At 51.6% G+C, this 21,364-nt stretch overlaps 1 protein-coding gene across 5 annotated transcripts in view; it reads right to left on the reverse strand.

The window, feature by feature from the left end:
* MPP2 (MAGUK p55 scaffold protein 2) overlaps window positions 1-21,364 on the reverse strand; it is a 43,451-nt gene that overhangs the window by 11,519 nt on the left and 10,568 nt on the right. Inside the window, exons 2-4 of one of the 5 annotated variants that reach the window (XM_043904772.1) lie at window positions 15,741-15,846; window positions 12,878-12,928; window positions 8,073-8,191 (exon numbers count right to left, since the gene is read on the reverse strand). In XM_043904772.1, coding sequence (XP_043760707.1) covers window positions 8,073-8,191; window positions 12,878-12,908 — 150 coding nt within the window. In that variant the 5' untranslated portion in view covers window positions 12,909-12,928; window positions 15,741-15,846. Of the gene's footprint in view, window positions 1-8,072; window positions 8,192-12,877; window positions 12,929-14,435; window positions 14,577-15,404; window positions 15,706-15,740; window positions 15,947-21,364 lie in introns of those variants that run through there. The other 4 variants (XM_043904770.1, XM_043904771.1, XM_043904769.1 and 1 more) reach the window with 4 other exon arrangements.

A 21,364-nucleotide genomic window follows, 5' to 3' on the forward strand; every position in this document is an offset into this window, starting at 1 on the left:
TATGGATGAAATAAGACTGTTCTTGAGTTGTTCAGTGTTGAAGTAGGGCAATGGATGATGGGGGTTCTGAAAACATTTTTGAAAATTTCCATGACAGAAAGTTTTTCAAGCCCATGAGATGAGGAAATTTTAACAAGATCTCATAAGGATACTCTGAGGATTTGATGAGATAGACACAGTGCTTGGCACACAGCAGTTGCTCAATAAAGGCTAGCTCCTTTTCTGTCTTCTCTACCCCAAACAGGCCAGGGAAACAACTTCCCATATAGGGGGGCCCCCTAAATCATCCTCCGCTGGGAGGGCAGCCTTTCAGACTGACTCCCACAGCCCAGCTGGACACAGCGTTCCTGCTGGGGAAACAGACAACTGAAGGAGCAAAGAAGTAGTACTCGGAGACCTGTTACACCTTGATGATCCTCAGAAACCAGAGGGCAGAGAAATGCCCCAGAAGTTTCTACCAAATGCTGTGTGATCTTCAGTCATTAACTCAGCACAACCCACGGAGGCCCTGGCTCTGTTACCAGTGTCTAGACAATACTAAGAGCCCAGGGCCCCAGGAACTGTGTTTCAAGAATAAACGAAGGCACTCAGACCCGCAGCTCCCTCACCATGGTGACTCTGGCCAGGCTCCTTCCAGATAATGGGGGCTAGCTCTGGCCCAGGTGACATAAGTAGCCTAGAGGTTGTCTATTTTAGCTTTAGCATCTTCTGCTCTATGGATGCGGGCATCAAGTTTCCCAAGGAGCCCTCACCTAACCAAGCAGGAAGCCAATGTGTCTTCCAAGTCATTACCTCCCTTCTTTTACTTAATGACCCCTCCCCCTAGGCTGATCCATTCCTACCCCTGTGGCTGCCCCTGGAGATCTTCCCAACAGACAGAAGAACACAGCTCTCCAAGCTCAACCTTCATGGGCCAGAGGAAACTTTAAACATTTAATCATTCCTATACAAAAGAAACACTACCAGTAGGCTGACTGACCAATACTGAGAACACCCAACATGTATCACAATTTGCAACACTCTTTTCTGGGACTTTGAGAACTCAGAATTGGATTAATCATATCCTTGGCTCATGATATGTTCTCATCCTTGGTTCCTGCATGACTCGTTTTTAGTTAGCTGCTATTAAACTAGGTACTTTTGTAATAATATAACAAGGATGCAAGAACCCATCACTTAAACCATAAATAAGGATCTTGACACTATCCTATGTCTAAGCACATGCCCCCCACACTCATTTCAGGTTTTTACCATTTCAAATGGCAATGAACAAAACTACTAGGAACACTCTGGTTTGTGTCTCCTGTTGCACATGTGAGAGTTTTTCCCAGAAGGAGAATTGCTGGGCCATAGGAAGTACTGAGGGCTCAGTCGTGTCTGACTCTTTGCAACCCCGTGGACTATAGCCCGCCCACTCCTCTGTTCATGGAATTCTCCAGGCAAGAATCCTGGAGTGGGTAGCCATTCCCTTCTCCAGGGGATCTTCCCAGATCAGGGATCAAACCCGAGTCTTCCACATGACAGGCAGATTCTTTACCATCTGAGCCACCAGGGAAGCCCAAAACTTATTTGATAGTAAAACAACACACTTAAGAGACTTTCCATTTATTTTTTTCTATAACAATAGTTGTAGATTTCAACACTCCTCTCTTAGTAATCAGCAGAAAAAGTAAATGGAAAATTTGCAAGGATATAGAAGATTTTAAAAACACTATCAACAAACTTGACCTAATTGACATTTATGGAACACTCTACCCAACAGCAGCAGAATCTTCCTGGTACACATGGAATAGTCCTCAAAACAGACAATGTTTGGGATCATAAAACAAATCTCAAATGGCTCCATTTTTTAAACATTTAGTCATATCTAATATGTTCTCTGACATATGGAGTTAAATTAGTAACCCATGTTTACAATAGCCAAGACATGGAAACAACTTAAGTGTTTATCAATAGATGAATGGATAAACATGTGGTACATATAAACAACAGAATATTACTCAGCCATAAAAAAACAAAACAATGCCATTTGCAGCAACATGGATGAATCTACAGATTATCACACCAAGTGAAGTAAGTCAGACAAAGACAAATATTAGATGATGTCACTTATATGTGGAATCTTAAAAAATCCTACAAATGAACTGATTTACAAAACAGAAACAGACTACTCACAGACACAGAAAACAGCCTTATGGTTACTAGAGGGGAAGGGGAGCAGAGATAAATTGGGAATCATGGGATTAATAGACACACACTACCATGCAAAAAATAGATAAAGAACAAGGATTTACTGCATAGCAAAGGGAACTACATTCAATATCTTGAAATGAATAGCTATAATGAAAAAGAATAAATAAGAGTTAGACATATATAGTGAGATAGATAAAAGTGAATCACTTTGTTGTACACCTGGAACTAACACAGTATTGTAAATCAATTATACTTCAAAAGACATCTCATTTAAATGTCAAAATGATGGTAAGATTAACAGCATAAAGGCCATTTTCCCAATAAAGAATCTGAGGCTCTAGCAGGTAAAATGAATTCCTTTTCACAACTCCTGGGTGTATAGCAGAGATGCAAGTCAAAGTTTCCTGAGCGCCCCCACAGTTGTGGTGTCACTATCTGGGCGCCTGTTTTTAGAAACTGTTCTCTTGCACAGCACACACTACAATATTAGGAACACGAGGGCCCACAACCAGGAAAGCAGTTTTTAATTTCTGTGGTAACCACTTGCTTAATTCTGCTCTGAAAAATCACCCTCAGCACAGCATACCCTCAAGCTCCTTACAGGCCAGAAACTTGGGCCAGGTTCACACCCGGCTGACGGAAGAGCTGGTTCCTTAATCCCAAATCTGCCAGCTGCCCATGCAGAGCCAGATGTAAACTGCAAATGCAGAAACACGCCACAGCCTTTCTTTGGAAAACTTTTCCCTCCACCTTTCCACTCCAACTTCTCTGATCAGGAGATGGAATTCCCATCTGAAGCCCAGGCTCATAATTAAGTAACTCAAAATCTGAAAGTAATTCAAAATCTGAAAGCATGGTGAGCCAGAGGGTAAAGGGACTCTTCCACCTGAATGTGGCCACGTGATTTGCTTTGGCCAATGAGACGTAAAAGCAGAGGCTTGAAAAGTGCCTAGGACTGGGGGCTGGTCTTTCATTGCTGCTGAGACCACCATGGGAAGCAACCTGGGCCACCCTCCTAGAGGATGAGAGACCACACTATCCCAGACAGTGCAGCCTTCCGGCTGAGTCACCAGTCACGTGACTGGGGCTGTCCTACCCCATCCCAAATGAGCAAGCCCAGACCAGAAAACCACCCAGTCAATCCACAAAATCATGAGACACAAGTCACGCCACTATGCTGTGGGGCGGTTTGTTACGCAGCAAAAGCTAACTGATGCACTGGGCTCCCCACCATGTCCCCTGGTCAGAGTCTCCATCTTGGTGACCCTCCTGGCCCCTCATTCTTTTAAGACCCCACCTTTCTTTGCCGGCTATCTCACCTTCCCACCACCAAAGGACTGAGTCTTCCCTCTGAATTCCAGTCCAATGGCCAAACACTTCCACATCCATGACCTCCCTCTCTGCTGACCACAACTCTGAGAGGTAAGTATCGTTGTCCCCATTTCTCAGAAGAGACGGCTGAAGCTCAGAAAGGTTGTCAGCCCTACTAAGGTCACACAGCCGATCAATGAATCTGACTTCAAACACTGTTTATTTTCCTCTTCATCTCATGCAGCTTAGTTCACAGGCCTCCAAACTGGCAGCTGTCCCCACTGATAACAGTTTGCCTAAATTTCTGAATGTCATCTGCCTTTGATTCCTCACCGTGGCCCTGCCTGTTGTTGGAACACCTGCTACTGGGTCCATGTCAGCGCTCCCAGATGTCACCCACCTGCCAGGACCGCCATCTGCTCTCTGTAGCCAACCCTACGGACTTCCGATCTGCCTGCCAGAGTTGACTTCCTTCAGAGCCTGTAACTCTCTGGGTTTGTCCCCGCAGGGCCTGCTCCTCCCTGGTTCCAGATCTACCCAAGGCAGCCCCTCCCACATCATCTGGCACCTCCCCAGAGAGGAGAGTCAAGTCCATGTCATCAGGGAAAGGGAAGGAGGTGAATAACTATCACACGGGTTTCTATCTGGGCTCCACTCCTGTGGGTTTCTGGGCTTCTAAGCTTTTGCTGCTATATCTTTGATCAAAGTACTTTGTCTAATAGGTTAGAAATTGATCTGTGTATACATAATCATTAAAATGGGTGAGAAGGAGTAAGATGTAGGTCTGCTAGTCCAAAGCAAGTCATGTGGTCAAGCCCAGATTGAAGAGTGGAGAAACTCTACCTTTTGATGAAAGGACTGGCAAAGTTCCATTGCAAAGGGTCACATATATAGGGGTTGGAGGGATTTTTCCTGAGCCGACTCTTTGCAACCCCATGGACCATAGTCTGCCAGGCTCCTCTGTCCATGAGGATTCTCCAGGCAAGAATACTGGAGTGGACTGCCATGCCTTCCTCCAGGGGATCTTCCCAAACCAGGGATCAAAACCAAGTCTCCCACATTACAGGCAGATTCTTTACTGTCTGAGCCACCAAGGAAGTCCTTACTGAGCTCTGATGCTCCCTTATGGAGATTCATTTCCTGTTTGTTTCACAGCTAGATGGAGAGAACATTCTTGGAGAAGGAAGTTTACTTATGTAAACTGACACAGTACATTGGTAACTTTTCCATCAGGCTGTGGTCCCAGGACGAGGACATTGCTGAGCTCAGTGAGAAAATGACAGACTCAGGGCTCCCTCGGGAGAAGAATAACCTATCTGACATTTCATTGCCATCACCCTAGCACTGTGCCTGGCCTTGGTGAGCACGCAAGAGATATCTGTTGAACAGAGGATGGATGACGGAATGACCAAGTGAATAACAGAGCCATCCAGCCATCAGTCTCACCTTTGGAGAGCTGTCAGATGGGTTCCAAGAGGCCACTAGAGAGGAATGCTACGGAGGTGGGGACAGGGGAGAAAGGTGTCCCACTCTGGAGGGTTCTGGCTAAAGGACCTTCTAACCCTGAGGTTCTGCATCCTGAGAGAGCCTCCTTATTTCCCTGGCTGTCATGCTATAGAAGCAATAGCTGGAGTGACTCAGAGGTGGTGTGGTTTAATAAATCCAACTGTGAAGTCAGCTTTGGAAGGTTATAGATGTTGAGGTTCAAATGCAGGTCCTCAGCAATTCCACTGCCAAGTGTCCACCCTAGAGAAACTCTAACCCACGTGTAGAAGCAGATGGATGTAAGGATGTTCACTGCTGCTTAACAGAGACAAGTCAGCAACAGCATACCTGTCTCTCAGTAGGGGAACCAGAAGACGAATACACGGGGCTCTGTTCACATACTGGAGAACTACACAACAGTCCAAATGAATCTATATCTCTATGCATGTCAGTAACTATATTACTTATATGAACTAGAAATCTCAAAAACCATAGCTGCTTCCACTATCATTCCATTATGTAAAGTTTAAAAACACATATAACAGGGGCATGTAGTTTACATCTAAATACATATGTAGTCAAGATGGGCAAATATTCAGGGGCACGGTATCATCAACTCCAGGCATGGGTCACCTGTGGGCAGGGACAGCAGTGGAAATGAGGAAAAGGGGAGAGGCATTCACTGGCTCACGCTTTTTATTTCTTAAAAAGAAAGAGCAAGAACTAAAGCAAACATGATCAGCATTCACATCCTGGAGGTGGGTACTATGTGCTTTTTCTGCACACTTTCTTGTATTCATTCATTCAACAAACATTTAGTGAGGACCTATTATGTGCCAGGCACCGTTCTAGGCTCTGGGGACACAGTAGTAAACAAAGCTGACATCACTGTCCTCAAGGAGCTCATATTCTCTCTGTTTGAAACATGCATAACTCCTTGTTTTGAAAGTCCAATCCTTAGCCACCGACTGAGAGGCAATCTGCCTTTTTCCAATCTCCTCCAGTCGGCTCGGTTTTCTCTTCCCCAGAACCTCCCACTAGCATCTGGTCCCCTTCCAAGCCCCATGCCAGGAAAGGTCACAGCTGTCCTGTGACAGTCCCCACCTCACCCTGGGGAAGACCCACCACCTAGCTGTACTGCCCCGCCCCCCACCCTTGCCATCACTATCATCCAACTTCCTGGTCACACCCACCACCATTTACCGGAGACCCTGGGGCTGCCTCCAGTGTCTGCCCACCCTCATGCATGTGTAGACACCCCATCCCACACCCGACCCATCCATTCCTAGAATTCGTTATCACTGATGGCCTCTTTGCCCCCCATAGCCACATTCAAAATGTTATCACCCCCAGAACTGTCCTCCTTGGAAACCTTTCACTTCCCACCTCCCTCTCTGACCTCGGCCGTCTCCTCTTCCAGCTGTATACTCTCTCCCCAAACACTGACCCCAGAAAGCCCTCAGGCCTTTGCCTCCAGGTTCTCCCTGACCTTCTGCTTCTTCCTGGCCACTCTCCCCTCCCCTCCCAGGCTCAGCCCCAGAAGTGATGCTCTGAGCCACTCTCACCTCTCTCTGCATCTCAGCCTCCCACAGCCCCCATCCAGCACAAGCCTTGGACCAAAGCCACCCTCAAATGTCTCTGGACTGAGTCACCCCCACCCTGGATTGATGATCTGGGGCCCTGTTGATCCTGCTCCCTGACTTTTGGTGGGTTCCCTCACTCCCCTTTAGTAATTATTAGTTGAACCTTCACTTCCAAATCCCACCCTCCACCCCCATTCCACTCAACCCCTGATCCTTAATTTTCAGCTGAAGACCGCCTACCCCCCTGAGAAATCTGAGCAATTAACATGATTCTCTGTGACTCCCAGACTTGCCTCCAACATAGCTATTGGCATCCTTCTCACCTCCTCTCCTCCTCCTCAGCAAAGGGGTCGCCCCCTCCCCTGGTCCATCCTTGCTTGCTGTCTCAGTTGAAGGCAGCACCAGCCCTTCCCCAGTACAGAATCCCAAGTGCCTGGCTTCCCCCACCCCTGACGGTCCATACCCAAGCATCAGGTACTGCCGATTTATTTCCTAAATATTTGTGTTATCATCCCCTCCCTCAAGAACTGTTACCACAGGTCTAATTCAGGACGATCCTCAACTCCAGCCTCTCCAACTCCAGTCATGACCCTCCAACCATCCTCCCTGTGGCTACCAGAGGGATGCTCCCAAAACATCCATGTGCCGTCATCACACGCCTGCTTAAAATCCACAAAAGGCTCCAAGTTGCTCACAGGACATCACAGGACGATGCCCAAGCCCCAGGCACAGCTCCTAGGGCCCTTCATCAGCTGCCAACAGCTGCCGACATCTCCACAGCTCACACCCCCTGTCTCACACCTAAAGCTCCAGCCTCACATCAACAGTTACAGCCCTGTACATTTCTAGCTCCCAACACTTACAGCCCCTGTACATTTCTAGCTCTCTCACCTCTGTTCCTGTTGAAGTTCTTCTCGTGGCCTGGAATGCACTGCCCCTCCTCCTCAATCTCCAAGACTCAACACAAGTGACCCTTCCTCCAGGGTGCCTTCCCTGCCCACCCTGGGTTGGGTCAGGCATCTGTCCTTTACCCTCCCCAAACACCTAGTGCATCTGCCTCTATCACGGTCATTACCAAAGTGGTTAATAACTTTCTCTTTCAGTGAGTCTCTCCCCTGCCTGGTATGTGGCAAGTGACCTTAGAAAGACGTCTGCACAAAACGTCCAGAGGCAGAAAGATAAGCAGGCTGAACTTTAGAGATTCTACAGCACAGGCATGCTCATTCCCAACCAAGCATACCCTCCATAAGCTGGCAGTCACTAAACATCCGTCCACATGGGCACATCTCCACACTCAACAGTCAGGAACGGAGGTGGGCCCCCACCACCTGCAGTGGTTCAGATTGATCACCCGGGCATGGATGTCCATGCATACCCCCCCTCCCAGGGTCGCGGGTGCCACCTGCCCCATTCCCAGGGCTCCCTGTGGCTAACATCCCAGCCCCTGCTCTGCCTCCCCAGGCGCAGTACCCTTATGTCCACCTCCCTGGAACACACTACCTTGGCCAGGGATCTCACTATAGGACTTTCCATAATGCCTCGAAGGAAGATCAGGTCCAGTTCGGCCGCTCCTGTGGCATTGGGGAGAGATCCCAGGTTGTCCAGGACTTGCTGCATGGCTGGAGGGAAGGAGCAGACAGTGAGACACACAGGCGCCAGCTGAGCACAGAGGACCCAAACACACCATAGGAACCCCACCCTCTTACCCTCCATCCCGCAGAAGACAGCCCCTCCCCGCAGCACATCCTTCCCTGCCTGGCACTCCAGGCCCTAGAATGCCTGGGGCAGAGGCCCTAAGAGGGGAAGGACAATTTCCTTGGCCTTTCTCTAGGCCCTAAGTAATACTAGCCTGGGCAGGTGGAAGGCTCCCAGCACCAGGAAGTGGACTTAAGAGGTGGGGGGAGGGGAGAAACGGAAGCAGATGTCAGGTTCCAGTTTCTGCCCTAAACCAGAGAACCACATCATTCAGTCTCTGGATGGGCTGAAGCCACAGGACTCAGCCACCCGCACGTGGCAGGCTCAGGGGTGAGAGAGATGACGCTTGGAACATGTTGCTGGAGTGCGGCCCTGGAGTCAGCAGGCAGCCATGCAGGAGGTCAGGGCCTACCCGCCATCTACTACCAGCCGTGCCACTAATTCAGGGTGATTTTGCACAAGTCGCTGTCCCCCATGAGCCTCAGTCTTTCCTTCATGTAAAATGGGTGGGTTAAACTGGATGGTATCTACAGGCCCTTCAGCTCTGAAAGACAATGACCTGGAAATTAATACAGATCATAGGAAGCCAAGGCTGAGGCCCAGGACACTGGTAGAAGCTGGAGGAAATAGGCACTCTGGGGCTTGGGATGGCTGTGGACACTCCAGGGCAGAGGTCAGACCAAGTCATCCTAGGGATCAGCAAACCCTCAGCCTGGGATGGGACATCAGCAAGGGGAGAACACCTGAAGCTGGGCCACTGCTGAGGGGCTCAGCCTCAGGTAGGGTCTGTCTTCCCCCACCAGCAGAGGTGGGAGCTACTGGCTGTGGCAGGTTCTGGGGGAAGGGAGGCAGAAGCAGAGTGTGCCCAGCTGGGGGCAGAGATGGGCAGGGGGTATCATTACTCTGCCACCCTGCCACCCACGCCTACATCTGCATAACAGCACCCAAGCTGGGAAGGAGGGGGTGGGTACAGTCCCTGGCACCTCTCACTGTTCTCAGCCATGATGGGGGTGGGCTGGAGGAGGCTCTGAGATTGGAAGCTGGCAGCCACTGGTCAGGGACCCTTGGCCTCCCACCCTCTTCCCTCTCATCCTCCCTACCTTTTCCACAAATGACATTCATGACTGCCCTCCAGACCCCTCCTGCTCATGTCTGGGCTTGGCATTGGTCAGAAACCTGCAAGGTCCTCAGTGGCCTCAGAAAGAGGGCAGGGCAGGAACCCTTCCCACTCTGCCAGGATATCCTGGGACCCTGCCTCTCCCGTCATCTTCACACACAGATTCCCAGCCTGCCAGCTATGGGAGGGGACTGAGCCAAGGGAGTTGGTGCCCTCAGTCCAGGTCAGCTCTCCTGGGGGACCGCGCCCCGAGACCCTTAGGCTCTGGAGAGCCCGCTCCTAGGGTATCCTCTCCAGATGCCCTAAACCCCTCAGGACCAGACCCCATCCTCGCCACTCCACCTTTCCCTACCTTCCCTCCGGAGCTCAGCTTCCTCAGAGGAGCCCAGGGATATACCCTCCAAAGAAGCCCCGCTCCCTGGGCTGCCGGCCATGGCTGACCCCCTCCAGGACCAGGGCTGTGAAGTAGCCTCCACGCTGCGGCAGCCTACCCAGCCAGAGGTGGGCAGCGCTGGAGGAGGTGGGACTCGGGGAGCGCCCTCTGCAGGATCAGCCAATAGTAAGGCTCAGCCGCCTGACCGCCTTGTTGATTGGCCAAAGCCCCGACTGGGAGCAGACAGGCGGGAGGGGGCCGTGAAAGAGTTGGGAGGGGGCCGTGGAAGGGTTCTCGTCCCACGGTGGCCAGATTCCCCTGTTTGAATACCTACCACTAAAAGGGGAGGAGGCGGCTGAGGAAAGGTTTCCGGCCGGGGGGTGGGGGTGGGGGTGTCGTTAAGCTTGCCCCCCATCAAGACTGGAGTGGTGCTCAGAGACCCTCCCCTCCCAGAAACCCAAGGTGGGTGGGGACTTTGGCCCCATCTTATTCCAGTCCCCCTCTTCTAGAAGTCCCTCCTCAATTACACCGCTGGCCACCTCCTCCTCGAGCCTTCCGACCCCTCTTCTCGGTCGCCTCACCAAGCCCAGTTTTCTTTACAGTGACCCCCCTCAGGATCAAAAGAAGCCCCCAAGAACGACTCTCATGAGGAGGCAGTGGCACAGCCCTCAGACCCCACATCTCAGCAGTAGCTTCTCCATCCCCATCTCCAATTGCGCCCCGCCCCACTTGCTTCAGGGGGCAATGCCTGTGGGCAAGTCAGGCATCTTGAGACTGGGGTACTGGGGACTAGTGAAAAGGTGAGGGAGTATTCATGTAGCAGAGACTAGCAAGGGCAGGAAGGGAGGGGTTTTGAAAGCTACCCCAGCCCAGAGTCACCATTCCTTCCTCTGAGACCCTATACCCTTGAGGCCACCACTAGGCATTGCCGCTGCCCAGACTGCCATTCCCTGAGGAGTGGCACAGGGTCACAGCACACCCTGGTTGCCATGGCAGCAAGCAGGATTACACACTAGAACATTAACCCAGAGATTTAAAGGGACAGGTCCACCTGAAAGCCCCACATCTCAGCCTTAATTCAAAGAAAGGAGGGAACCCGGTGAAGAGGCAGAGCTTCAGTCTGGAGTCCAGGGGCAAGATGTCTAAACTCTCAGCCCATGCCAACACCCACGCATCTCCAACCCTGAGGGAAAGAACTCCTCCACCTTACTAGAAATGGAGTTAGGGTCTCTCTGCAAGAGGAAAACACCCACATCATCTCACTCCCTCCACGATGATAGTGGCCATATTGATACGTGGATCAGGGTAGAAGGACCCTGTTAGCTTCAATCTCTGCAGAGGCCAAGGCAAGGATCTCTGGGGGAAGGTAGAGGGGAGGGGGCGTGAACTTGACCTTAGGGGCAAGAGTACAGCTGTCTATCAGACCCGTGGGAAGTGTAATGACCACCAAATGATAAGGGGCAGAAGCCACCATTAGAGTTTTGAGGCCAGGAGCCAGTCCATCCCAGGGCAGGCACAGAGGGCCACCTGAGGGAAAGACAAAGCTTCTGGCCTTTAAGTCGCCCACCACCTCTTTACAGAGGAAGAAACGCAGCTTCCAAGAGGTTAAGCAACTTGCTTCTATCTTTCTTCCTTTGGATACAGAAAGCCCGTGACACAACACCCAGGGGAGCGGGTGTCCCAGGAGTCCTCAGAGGAAACAGACCCTCACACCTACGTCCTGAACTCCACTCCCTACCCTGTCCCCCACCCCACCAGGGCCCATCAAGTGGCCTGCAGCAGGGAAACCAAAGCACTGGGCCTTCCCCTCCCTCTACACCCCTGCCAGGCACCATTAATGGGTTTACTGGACAGCCCCAGATTGACAGGCCTTTAATCACAGGCTCAGGGATGGGCTTAATTAACCCCTAAGCAGCTTACAGAGGGGCCCAGGCAGGCTGGAGCAGTGGGGAATGCACTGAGTCCTCCAAGGCTGCAGCAGCTAGGGGACATTGGGACAGTCTGGCCACTGCATGGAGAAGAGGCCTTTCCTGGGGGGACAAGGGTGTCACAGTTTAGTTCTGGCCCCTCACAGGAGCCTTCACTTTCCTGCTTCAGTTTTTCAGCGGGGAGGACACAGAGGAGTCAATCTAACTGAACTGGAAGGTCTGGAACATCTTGCAGAAGCAATAGCAGCGCCTAGAGAGAGGGAAGGGGCTACACGGTCAGGAGGCACCCAGGCGAGGATCAATCAGAGAAAAACAAGAACAGTTCACAATTGTTAGGGCCCTCTGAGAGCCTGAGCACAGGGCACTTCACCTGGTGGGTCTCTGCATACACACAGGGCGCGATCCCTGAACCCCTGGAGTGGAATGCAGACTTCGTGCATAGAAGCCTTTGTCTGTGATGAAGGCCCTCAGTTTGCATCAGATTCTCAGTAGGATTCAGGATCAATACAAGTTAAAAACACTGATCTCGTCCCATCACCTCATTCCACAGATGGGGAAACCTAGGTCCTCAAAGCGAGGTGACTGATTCAGGGTCACAGGTTAAAGAGGTAATAACAACTCAGTAGCACAGTGTAATAACTGTGAATATCCCTAATGGTAACATGCTTTCCCTGTTACAGCTTTTGAGTTTCACATCACCTCTTGACAGAGAAGAGACACAGGCTCCAAGGATCTAAGCAGATTGTTCCTGAGGCTTCCTAGCTTGTCTGGGTGGCCCACAACCTTGCCCTAAAACTGCCTACAGAACTAAGCCAAGGCTTCCCGACCTGGCATTCTCCACAGTCTAGCACACACACACTCCCATGTGTTGGTCCACTTTACCTATCTGGGGGGGCACTGCACTGTGGACGTCTCCAGAGCATGCATCCCCCTCCATGGAGGTGAGTTGCGCTCTGTCTCCAGCCCCACCCTGGGGCAGGTGCAGCAGGGTGATAGAAGTTGCCCAGAGGAAGGGCTGAGCAGCTGGATGGAGCACCTGCAGCAGGGGTCTTACAGGGAGCTCCTACAGTTTACTGTAGGTCTTACAGTTTGCTCTTACAGGGAGCTGTGGCAGTGCCTGACTGTGCTCCCCAACCTGCCTGGAATCCTCTGAACCACTGATATAACCGACATCCCTACCCCCACTTCTTACCCGTCTCGGAGTTGGTGGCTGCAACCGGCATGGTGAAATCAGCAAGGGCTCCTGGAGGAAGGGAGAGAGGAGGTTGAGAAGGCAGAAGGGCAAAATAATGGGGAAGGAATTAGGAAGGACCTCTCCCTCAGGATGAGCCAGTGGGGTAGGGGAGAGGGTACCGCCCTGACACTCAACTATCCCATAGTTCTGGGAGGCCAAGAAGAGCAGACATGACTCACCCATCTCTCCAAGGAGGAGGAGACAGAGGATCAGAGAGGTTAGTTCATTTGTCCAAGGTCACAAAGCTAATAAAGAGAGTTATGGGGACTTCCCTGGTGGTCCAATGGCTAAGGTTTTGGGTTCCCAATGCTGGCGACCTGGGTTCGATCCCTGGCCAGGGAACTAAAACCCACATGCCAAAACTAAAAATCCCACATGCACAACTAAGATTCAGTGCAGCCAAATAAATGAATAAAAATATTTTTTTAAAGAAAAGGAGAGCTACAATGAAACTCCAGGTTTTATGACTCAAAAAAAAATTGTTTCTGCCTACCATCTGTCTTTTTTATTTTATTTATTTATTTTGAGAGAGAGAGAGGATGGGGGAAAGTCCAGTGTGAGTAAAAAGGTAAAAAGTAAGAAAATGGGTGTTCCCTGATTTTAAGCTCCATGGGTCAAGAATCACATGTGTTTTATTTTACCTCTGGATCCTAGACCTAGCACAGTGAAGATGCTCCACAAACATCTGTTCATCTGTCTGGCAGAAATGATGTCATACCTCACTAGGGCCTCTCTTGCTTCCTCTTTCTCCCTCTACCCCTTCTCAGCCCAGAGCTGGGACAAGGAAAGCAGGGGGCTCTGGGCAAAACCCATCACGTAATTTACAGACCCAGTTTCCATCCCAGGTCCTCCTGGAATGGGGTTGGATCCCTTATTCTCCAAAGAAGGGTGCAGGTGGGTAACCCACCATCCTTCATCCCTTTGCCTTTCTGGGCCTGTGCCGCTGGAGAAAACCCTAATTCCCGGTTGCCATGACAACAGGAGGCGCGGTGGCTCCCAGCAGGGGTGGGGGAGTGGAAGAAAGCATCTGGCAGTGCCCACTTTAGGACTGAATGCTACTGGGCTCTGGGGGTGGGGGAGCCACGATATCACCTCCTCCCCCTAAAAAGGTCACTAGAGTGACCACTACCTGATTTTAATGAAATCCTCTCTCCTCCTATCACCTTCTCAGGCCTGAGCAGGTCATCTGAGCTCCCTGATACTTGTAATTTCAAGTAGCAGAAATTACAAAAGTGGAAGGATGGCTCCCCTTCCTCCTGGATCTGCCCCTGAGGACAAGGAAGAAAGGAGCTTTGGGGGAGAGGAAGGACATCCCCTGTCAGGCTAGCACCCAGGCTGGGAGCAATGCCCAGGATCCACTGCGCCAGCTAGTGCCCTGGGCACAACCCCTGCCACCCCTATTCCTAGAGAGCATCAGAGAGGGATCCCTTTCTCCCCACCCCCCAACCCCACCCCCGGCCCAGCCCTGGTCCTGAGGACCTGGAACCTGCAGCTCTCTCCAGATGGTACTACTTACTCTCCCAAGTCCTACTTCCCCAGAGGGCGGAGGGTGGGAAGAGGCAGGGAAGATCCGGTCCCCAGAAGTCTTGCTCAGCCTGCCTGGGTTTTCTCCCTGAGGAGTCGGTTCCCACGGGCATTGGCTAGCTCTGCCCTACCCCCACCCAAGCCTCTGAGAGGGCGGGGCCGGCTGTGCCCACAGGAGAACAGCAGTGCCAGGCGAGCCGGCCTGGCTCCGAGTCAAGGTCCGGAGCCCAGGCAGCTGAGAACTCGCACCTCAGCTTCCAAAACCCTGGGCCCACGTGCCCTCTCACCCCTATCTCCAGGCTACCCACACCACCCAGGGTCGGCAGCCGATGTGGGCCCACCGAAAAAGGGGGAGGTTTCCTCCAAGCTCTGTCAATACGCGTACAAAGAGATATAGAGAAGAAAGGTCCGACAAAGGAGCTTTGAAGAGCGACAGGTCGTGGGGAGGGGTAGACAGACTGAAGGATGGGGTCTAGCGGTCAGGCGGGCCTGCACGCACCGACGATCAGAGCGCCCCCGCCCCAAGAGCCCAGCCCTAAAACGCTGGGCGCTAGGACCTGGGAGGAGGGGGGTGTGTTGCGAGCCATCAAAGAAGACTCTCTGCGTGCGCGCCCGGCGGAGACTAGGGGATGAGGTCACTGAATGGCTGCACACCACCCCCCCCCCACCCCCGCCCGCGTCCTCACGCTCCCCGCTCTGAGTTGACCTAACTTTCTGGCCCTGACTCCTCGCTCCTGTCACCGACCCCTTCCCAGGTCTCCAGATCCTAGTCTTGGCCCCCGACCCAGACCCGCCCCCTCTACAACCTGGGAGGCGAAGAAGCAGCACACCCCCTTCGCAGGACCCCCTCCCAGGAGAGACTGAGGTGTTAGCCTCCCAAGGTGGCAGGGGAGCCAAGGGGACGCACACAACCTCCGTCTTGCGCCCCCACCCCCGGAAGAGCTAATAACGCGGTTCTTACGTAATGCCCGGCTCCGAAGTCCCCAGAATCCGCACAGTCCCCGGAGAAGCCGCACGGACACTCGGGCCCCCGCACAGCTCACCAGGCTCTGTGCCTGACGTCACTTAGGTGCCCTCACCGCAGGGGCGGGGGGCCAGTGTCCACGGGCAGCGAGGTCTGATCTCTCTCTAGGAGCCCGGAGAAAGGGGGAGTGGGGGCGGGAGGGTGAGAGAGAGGGGAGGGGCCGGAGGGAAGAGGCCAGGAGAGGTGTGACGCAGAGAAAGGGCCCCAAGTGCCGTGCCAGGACCAAGAGGGCTCTCGGGTGGGTGCTGGCCCGGGGACCGGGGAGGGGCCTACCTGCGCCGGGAGAGGCCCCTAGCTCCTGTGGCTCCCGCGCAGCCGGGCGCTCCGCGCTTATTGCTTGTCAATCGCTACCCCGGCTCTTAAAGCGGCGAGGCCTCCTCTGCGCGAAGGGGCGGAGACCGAGAGAGGAGGTGAGAGGGAGGCGGATACGGACGCCGCGGGACCACCCGCAGGAAAGTAGCCTTTCCGAGCAGCTAGTGGGTAGGCGGGGAGGTGGTGACTTCGGAGACACTACACTGCCCACGATTCCCCGACCCGCAGCTGGCTTCCTACTCGGGGAAGCAAGGACTGGGACCTGTACCCACTAGTCCCTCGGCGCCCAGCGATTCCCTTAAAAGGGCGATGGTAAGAGACCCGCCCCCTTCTCTCAGGTTAGACCCGCGTTCCAGTTCAAGGCTTGCCTCACCTTTCCTCATTATCCTGCTTCCCAACTGGGTAAGGGAGCAGGAGGAGTTTAGGGAGACCCCTCAAGGAGCAGGAGACCCATCCCCATAGGACCTCAAACTCAGGAGCAGCTTTTAAGGATTCATTGGTGGATACCTGGATCCCAGACTCGCTAGGCGAATTTGCAAAAAAAAAAAAAAAAGGTGGGGGGGCCGGGGTCGCTGAGACCCTATTTCAAGCCTGGACCGGAGAGCTGGTCCATACCCCAGTCTACGGAATTCAGAACAAGGTGACTCGCTATCCTTCTTCGTGGTTCCATCTCAAGAAATAGACAAACCCAGTTGCCCGCCTTCACCCCAGCTTCTGGCTCCACTGTAGACCTGCACTTAGTTCTAGCCTTGGATACTGAAAGCTCAGCCCGAAGACTACGCTTCGCTAAGTGCGCGGTGCATTCAGGGTCAGCCAAGGTAATACTCTGGCCGCGGTATTCCCCGCCCTGCACCCTCTCCAACCGCTTTCTAGAATATGCAGATCTCCTAAGATCAGAAATGCATTGCATTCTGGAAACTTGCTTGGAAATCTCAGAAATGGGTTTGACTTGGAAACTGATCCTGGAAGCAGGGGGGACTGGTACCCTTGTTGCAGGAGACTCAGCTTGCCCTGAGCTCCGGCGATCATACGTTTGAGTATTGTTGTTTAGTCACTAAGTCTTGTCCGACTTCTTTGCGAACCCGTGGACTGTAGCCCGCCCGGCTCCTCTGTCCATGGGCTTTCCCAGGTAAGAACACTGGAGTGGGTTGCCATTTCCTTCTTCAGGAAATCTTCCCAACCCAGGGATCAAACCTGCCTCTCCTGCATTGCAGGCGATTCTTTACCACTGAGCCATGGGGGAAAACCAGGTTTTAGTATAGGTAAAGAGTCTGCCTGCGGTGCAGGAGACCTGGGTTCGATCCCTTGGTCAGGAAGATCTCCTGAAGAAGGAAATGGCAACCCACTCCAGTATTCTTGCCTGGGAAATCCCATGGACAGAGGAGCCGGGCGGGTTACAATCCATGGGGGTCACAAAGAGTCGGACACGACTGAGCAACTAACACAAGCACACAACCCAAAACACAAAACCACTGCCGTGCTCTACAGAAAGCCCTGAGGTTTTTCGGTGGTCTCCTCCCTTATTACTGAGCAAGGACAGGAAAGTTAGCTAGCGACCCCAGATGGCAGGGCCTGGAATTACAGGCTTCCGTCTCCAACCAAATAACTCGCTGGAGCAAAATGCTATCTGCCCTCTCTTCTGCCTTCAAACCAAAAGATCTTCCTAATTCAATTTAGGAAGAAGTCCCTGGGAGTTCCCTGGTGGTCGAGTGGCTAAGACTCTGCGTCACCAATGCAGGAGGCCCGGGGTTCGATCCCTGGTCGGGGAAATAGATCCCACATGCTGCAAAAAGAACAGGAGTAGCCAAATAAATTAAAAAAAAAAAAAAAGGAAGTAGTCCCCTTCCCATCATGAAAGCTACCCTCCACTCTAGCCTGTCCACCTGGCTATTTAGTGGTGGGGAAGAGGAAGCATCTTGAATCTCTCCATAGTATTAATTACTTCTCAGTCAGGCAACTATTACCCCATAGCAACATACAGCAAACTTTTAGTTTCATTCAAAATCCCCAGAACAAGGATCCCTGATTTTGGCCCTCTAGGAAGATGGAGCCCAACTCATCACTCTTACCAGCCACCTCCTCACACTCCCCTGCCCCCCATTAGTCAGTCAGCAAGCATCTCTCTTATAAGGGCCTTATAGAATGCCAGCTCCTCACATCTGTTCAAGACCTTACAATTGATAAATTGTTTAATTCTCACAACAGCCCCATGAGGTTACAGAGAGAGGAGAAACATTTCCTGATACAGAGTAGGATGCTCTTATTCTGGTCCAGATAGGGTGCCAGCCTCACTGATATTGTCAGATACCAGCTACAGGGCCAGCATCAGTGATTCCTGAAGGTGGAGGTCCGGAAGGGGGAATGTCAGACACAAAAGCACTTTCTAGCGGTACAACTGAATGTCATAATAGACATTCATAATAGACACACATAATGTGTTCTAAGCAGGGCCCCAAAGGAATGAGGGTGTTACTGATGGGATATAGGGTAGCTGGGGCAGGAAGCAGGTTTGAGGGGTCCACAATGCATTCCATGGTAGTTAGAGACTGCCCCCTCTGCCGGTGGGATGGAGGAACGGGGGGAGTAAGGAGAAATGAGGCGGTGGGGGTGGGGAGGAGACAGGTGGAAAAGTGAGAAGAATGAGTCCTCTTCCTCTGAGGTCTGTATTTAGCTCGGTCTTGTTCCCTGCCTCCGCCCCAGAGGTCACAACGGTGCAGGCAGTGTTTCTGCTTACCCTCAAATAGAGATCTTCCTCTGGTGGATATTCATTCCAAGGCTTCGGGATTCAACGCACAGAAAGAGAGAAAATTCGGAGCGGCTGTTCTAAATTTTCAGCAGAAGTGAAGTGAAGGGAAATAAGTCCCTCTGTCGTGTCCGATTCTAGTCCATGGAATTCTCCAGGCCAGAATACTGGAGAGGGTAGCCTTTTCCGTCTCCAGTGGATCTTCCCAACCCAGGGATCGAAGCCAGGTCTCCCGCACTGCAGGCGGATTCTTTACGGGCTGAGCTATCAGGGAAGCCCTAAAAGAGCCTATATTGAGTGATGTTTCACTTCCGGTGATGACCAGCAGGGGCCGCCAACAGTTACCCCGAGTCTCTCTACACCCACCCGCTCCGATCCCTTAGCCCACTACCGCAGAAATTCACCAGTCTTGTTTTAGAAGCCTTTTCTATTGTCTGTATCTCTCAGTTAAAACAAAAAAGTTTAGAACCATCACTGTAAGCATACTTATATTTATATATTATTATATGCATGCTACTGCTATTAATATGTATATTAAAAATCACACTCAAAAATTCTAACGATTATTTTTAAACTATAAATAGAAGTTCCAGTATTTTCTTACCACACCCTAAAGGATCATCTGATGCACCCATAGGTGCACAGGTGCACCCCTCACTTCGGAAACCAAATTTCTAAAGAAAACCAAATTTCTATGAGAAAAGATGGTCTTATTCTGTTCCAGATAGGGTGCCAGCTTCACTGATACTGAGTCAGATACCAACTTCAGCACTAGCATAACCCAAGCCTCAACAGGGCATCTGGACAGCTAGCTATGGCCCCCTCTCCAGGATCAAACCAAATTCTCCCTGGAGAACCAAGTGTTCTGGGCCCTGACTTGCATCACAGCCTCAGACAGCCTGAAACCCCCTCCACCATCATCAATCACCTGCCAGCCACACACCAACGGGCCCTGCCCCCACATCAGATACCAGTCTAGAGGTCCAAAACTTCTCCCAGAAGCCGCTGCGTTGCCCTCCTCCCCCGACCCCACCCCTGGCCCAACACTTGCTCTTTGCCCTGCCTCCTTGCTTTACTCTGCCACAACCCCACAGGGTGGGATGTTCTGGAACTAGAGAGCTCTGCATTGAAATCCTGGCTCTGCCATGTGGTATATGTGTCCTAGGTCAGTTATATAACCTCTCTGAGCCTCAGTTTCCTCATCTGGACAATGGGGATAATAGCCTCCACCTTGGGAGAGGGCACGGAGTGGATGCCACGGTGCCAGGCACACAGAAAATGCCCTATAACTGCGGTTCCTTCCTGGGAGCAGGTCTGAGCAGGCTCTCACTAGGCGCCAGATGAGCAGTGGGTGGTTAGTCTCTGTCTCTGGCTGTCTGATGTGCCCATAATTGACCTCAGGTCCTCCTGGGGAAGACGGTGGTCCCCCCAGGGCTTCTGGAGCCCCAGGTATCTGATACAGACAGCATGTCCTCTTTCTTCCTGCCCACCTGTTAGTGGCATCTTGCCTAGTCCTAACTGTGCCACCCACCACACTTATCCTCTTTCCAGCGCCCAACCGAGGTGGCAAGAGCTTTGCTTCGGGCACCATGTAAGGGGACCAGGCATAAGCAGTCCATCGATAGAGTAGGGACAAGCTCACAAAAGGCTTCCCTGGTGGCTCAGATGGTAAAGCATCCGTCTGCAACGTGGGAGCCTTGGGTTTGATCCCTGGGTTGGGAAGATCCCCTGGAGAAGGGAAAGGCTACCCACTCCAGTATTCTGGCCTGGATAATTCCATGGACTGTATAGTCCATGGGGTCGCAAAGAGTCAGACACAACTGATCGACTTTCACTTTCTTTCACTTCACAAAAGGCAGTGCAGGCTCTGGGCATGGGAGGAAGTCCTGCTATCCACCCCAGTAACCCAGTGTCCATTGCTGGAGACTCCCACATGCCAACTGGGCCTCGGCATGCCCCTGCAGACCCTGGACAAGGCAGGAAGGTGGAAGGGTCAAAGATGAAGGAATGAAAGGAGGCCGAGTTTAGGAGAAATGAGGGAGATCTTTTCTTTCCTCTGAGTCTGACGTACCTGCCTCCTCACAATTCACCCCACCGGTTAGATCTGCATTCTTCGATTTTCAGAAAGCTTGCTCATAATTCAAAATTTTATCTTGCAATTGTGAGCTGATACTCTGTGCTCTAAACATCATCCCCGCCAGAGCCACTATTTGTAAGCACGCTGCCAGGCACAATTCCTGTCTCTTCACATGTGTTCATTTCTTTGATCCTCATAATTACATACCGAGGTGGGGGATACTATCACCCCATTTTATAGATGAAGAAACTGCACACAGAGAGGTTAAGCAATTTGCCCAAAGGCATTACACTGCTAAGTGGTAGAGCTGGGATTTGACCCAAGGTCATCTTGGCTCTGCTGTATGCATACTGCTCCACACTTCATAGCTACTATTATTAGCTTCCTTTTACAAATGAAGAAACTGAAAGCCAGAGAAGTTCAGTGACTTGCCCAAGGTCACCCAGCAAGCAAGTGGCAGAGCCAGGCTTAGTAGGTTTGGTTAGTAAAGAGATTTGCTTGGTTTCTCACCAGTTATTCTTCAATTTCCAAAAACATGGTAAGTCACAAAAAGAGCTGAATTTAATAACATTTAAATTGGACTTAGTTTAAGATCACTCATATAATTATCAGCCTTAAAAGAAATAAATACTTAAAAGCAATTGTAATCTTCCTTGCTAATCCTTAGCTGTTATTCATCACAGCTTAATCTAATCTTTAATTTATCTAAACTTGATTACAATACTAATGCGCCTTAAATCTTTTATTAACTTGGCATCAGATACT

Source organism: Cervus elaphus, chromosome 5 (assembly GCF_910594005.1).
Source record: "Cervus elaphus chromosome 5, mCerEla1.1, whole genome shotgun sequence".
Lineage (NCBI taxonomy): Eukaryota > Metazoa > Chordata > Mammalia > Artiodactyla > Cervidae > Cervus > Cervus elaphus.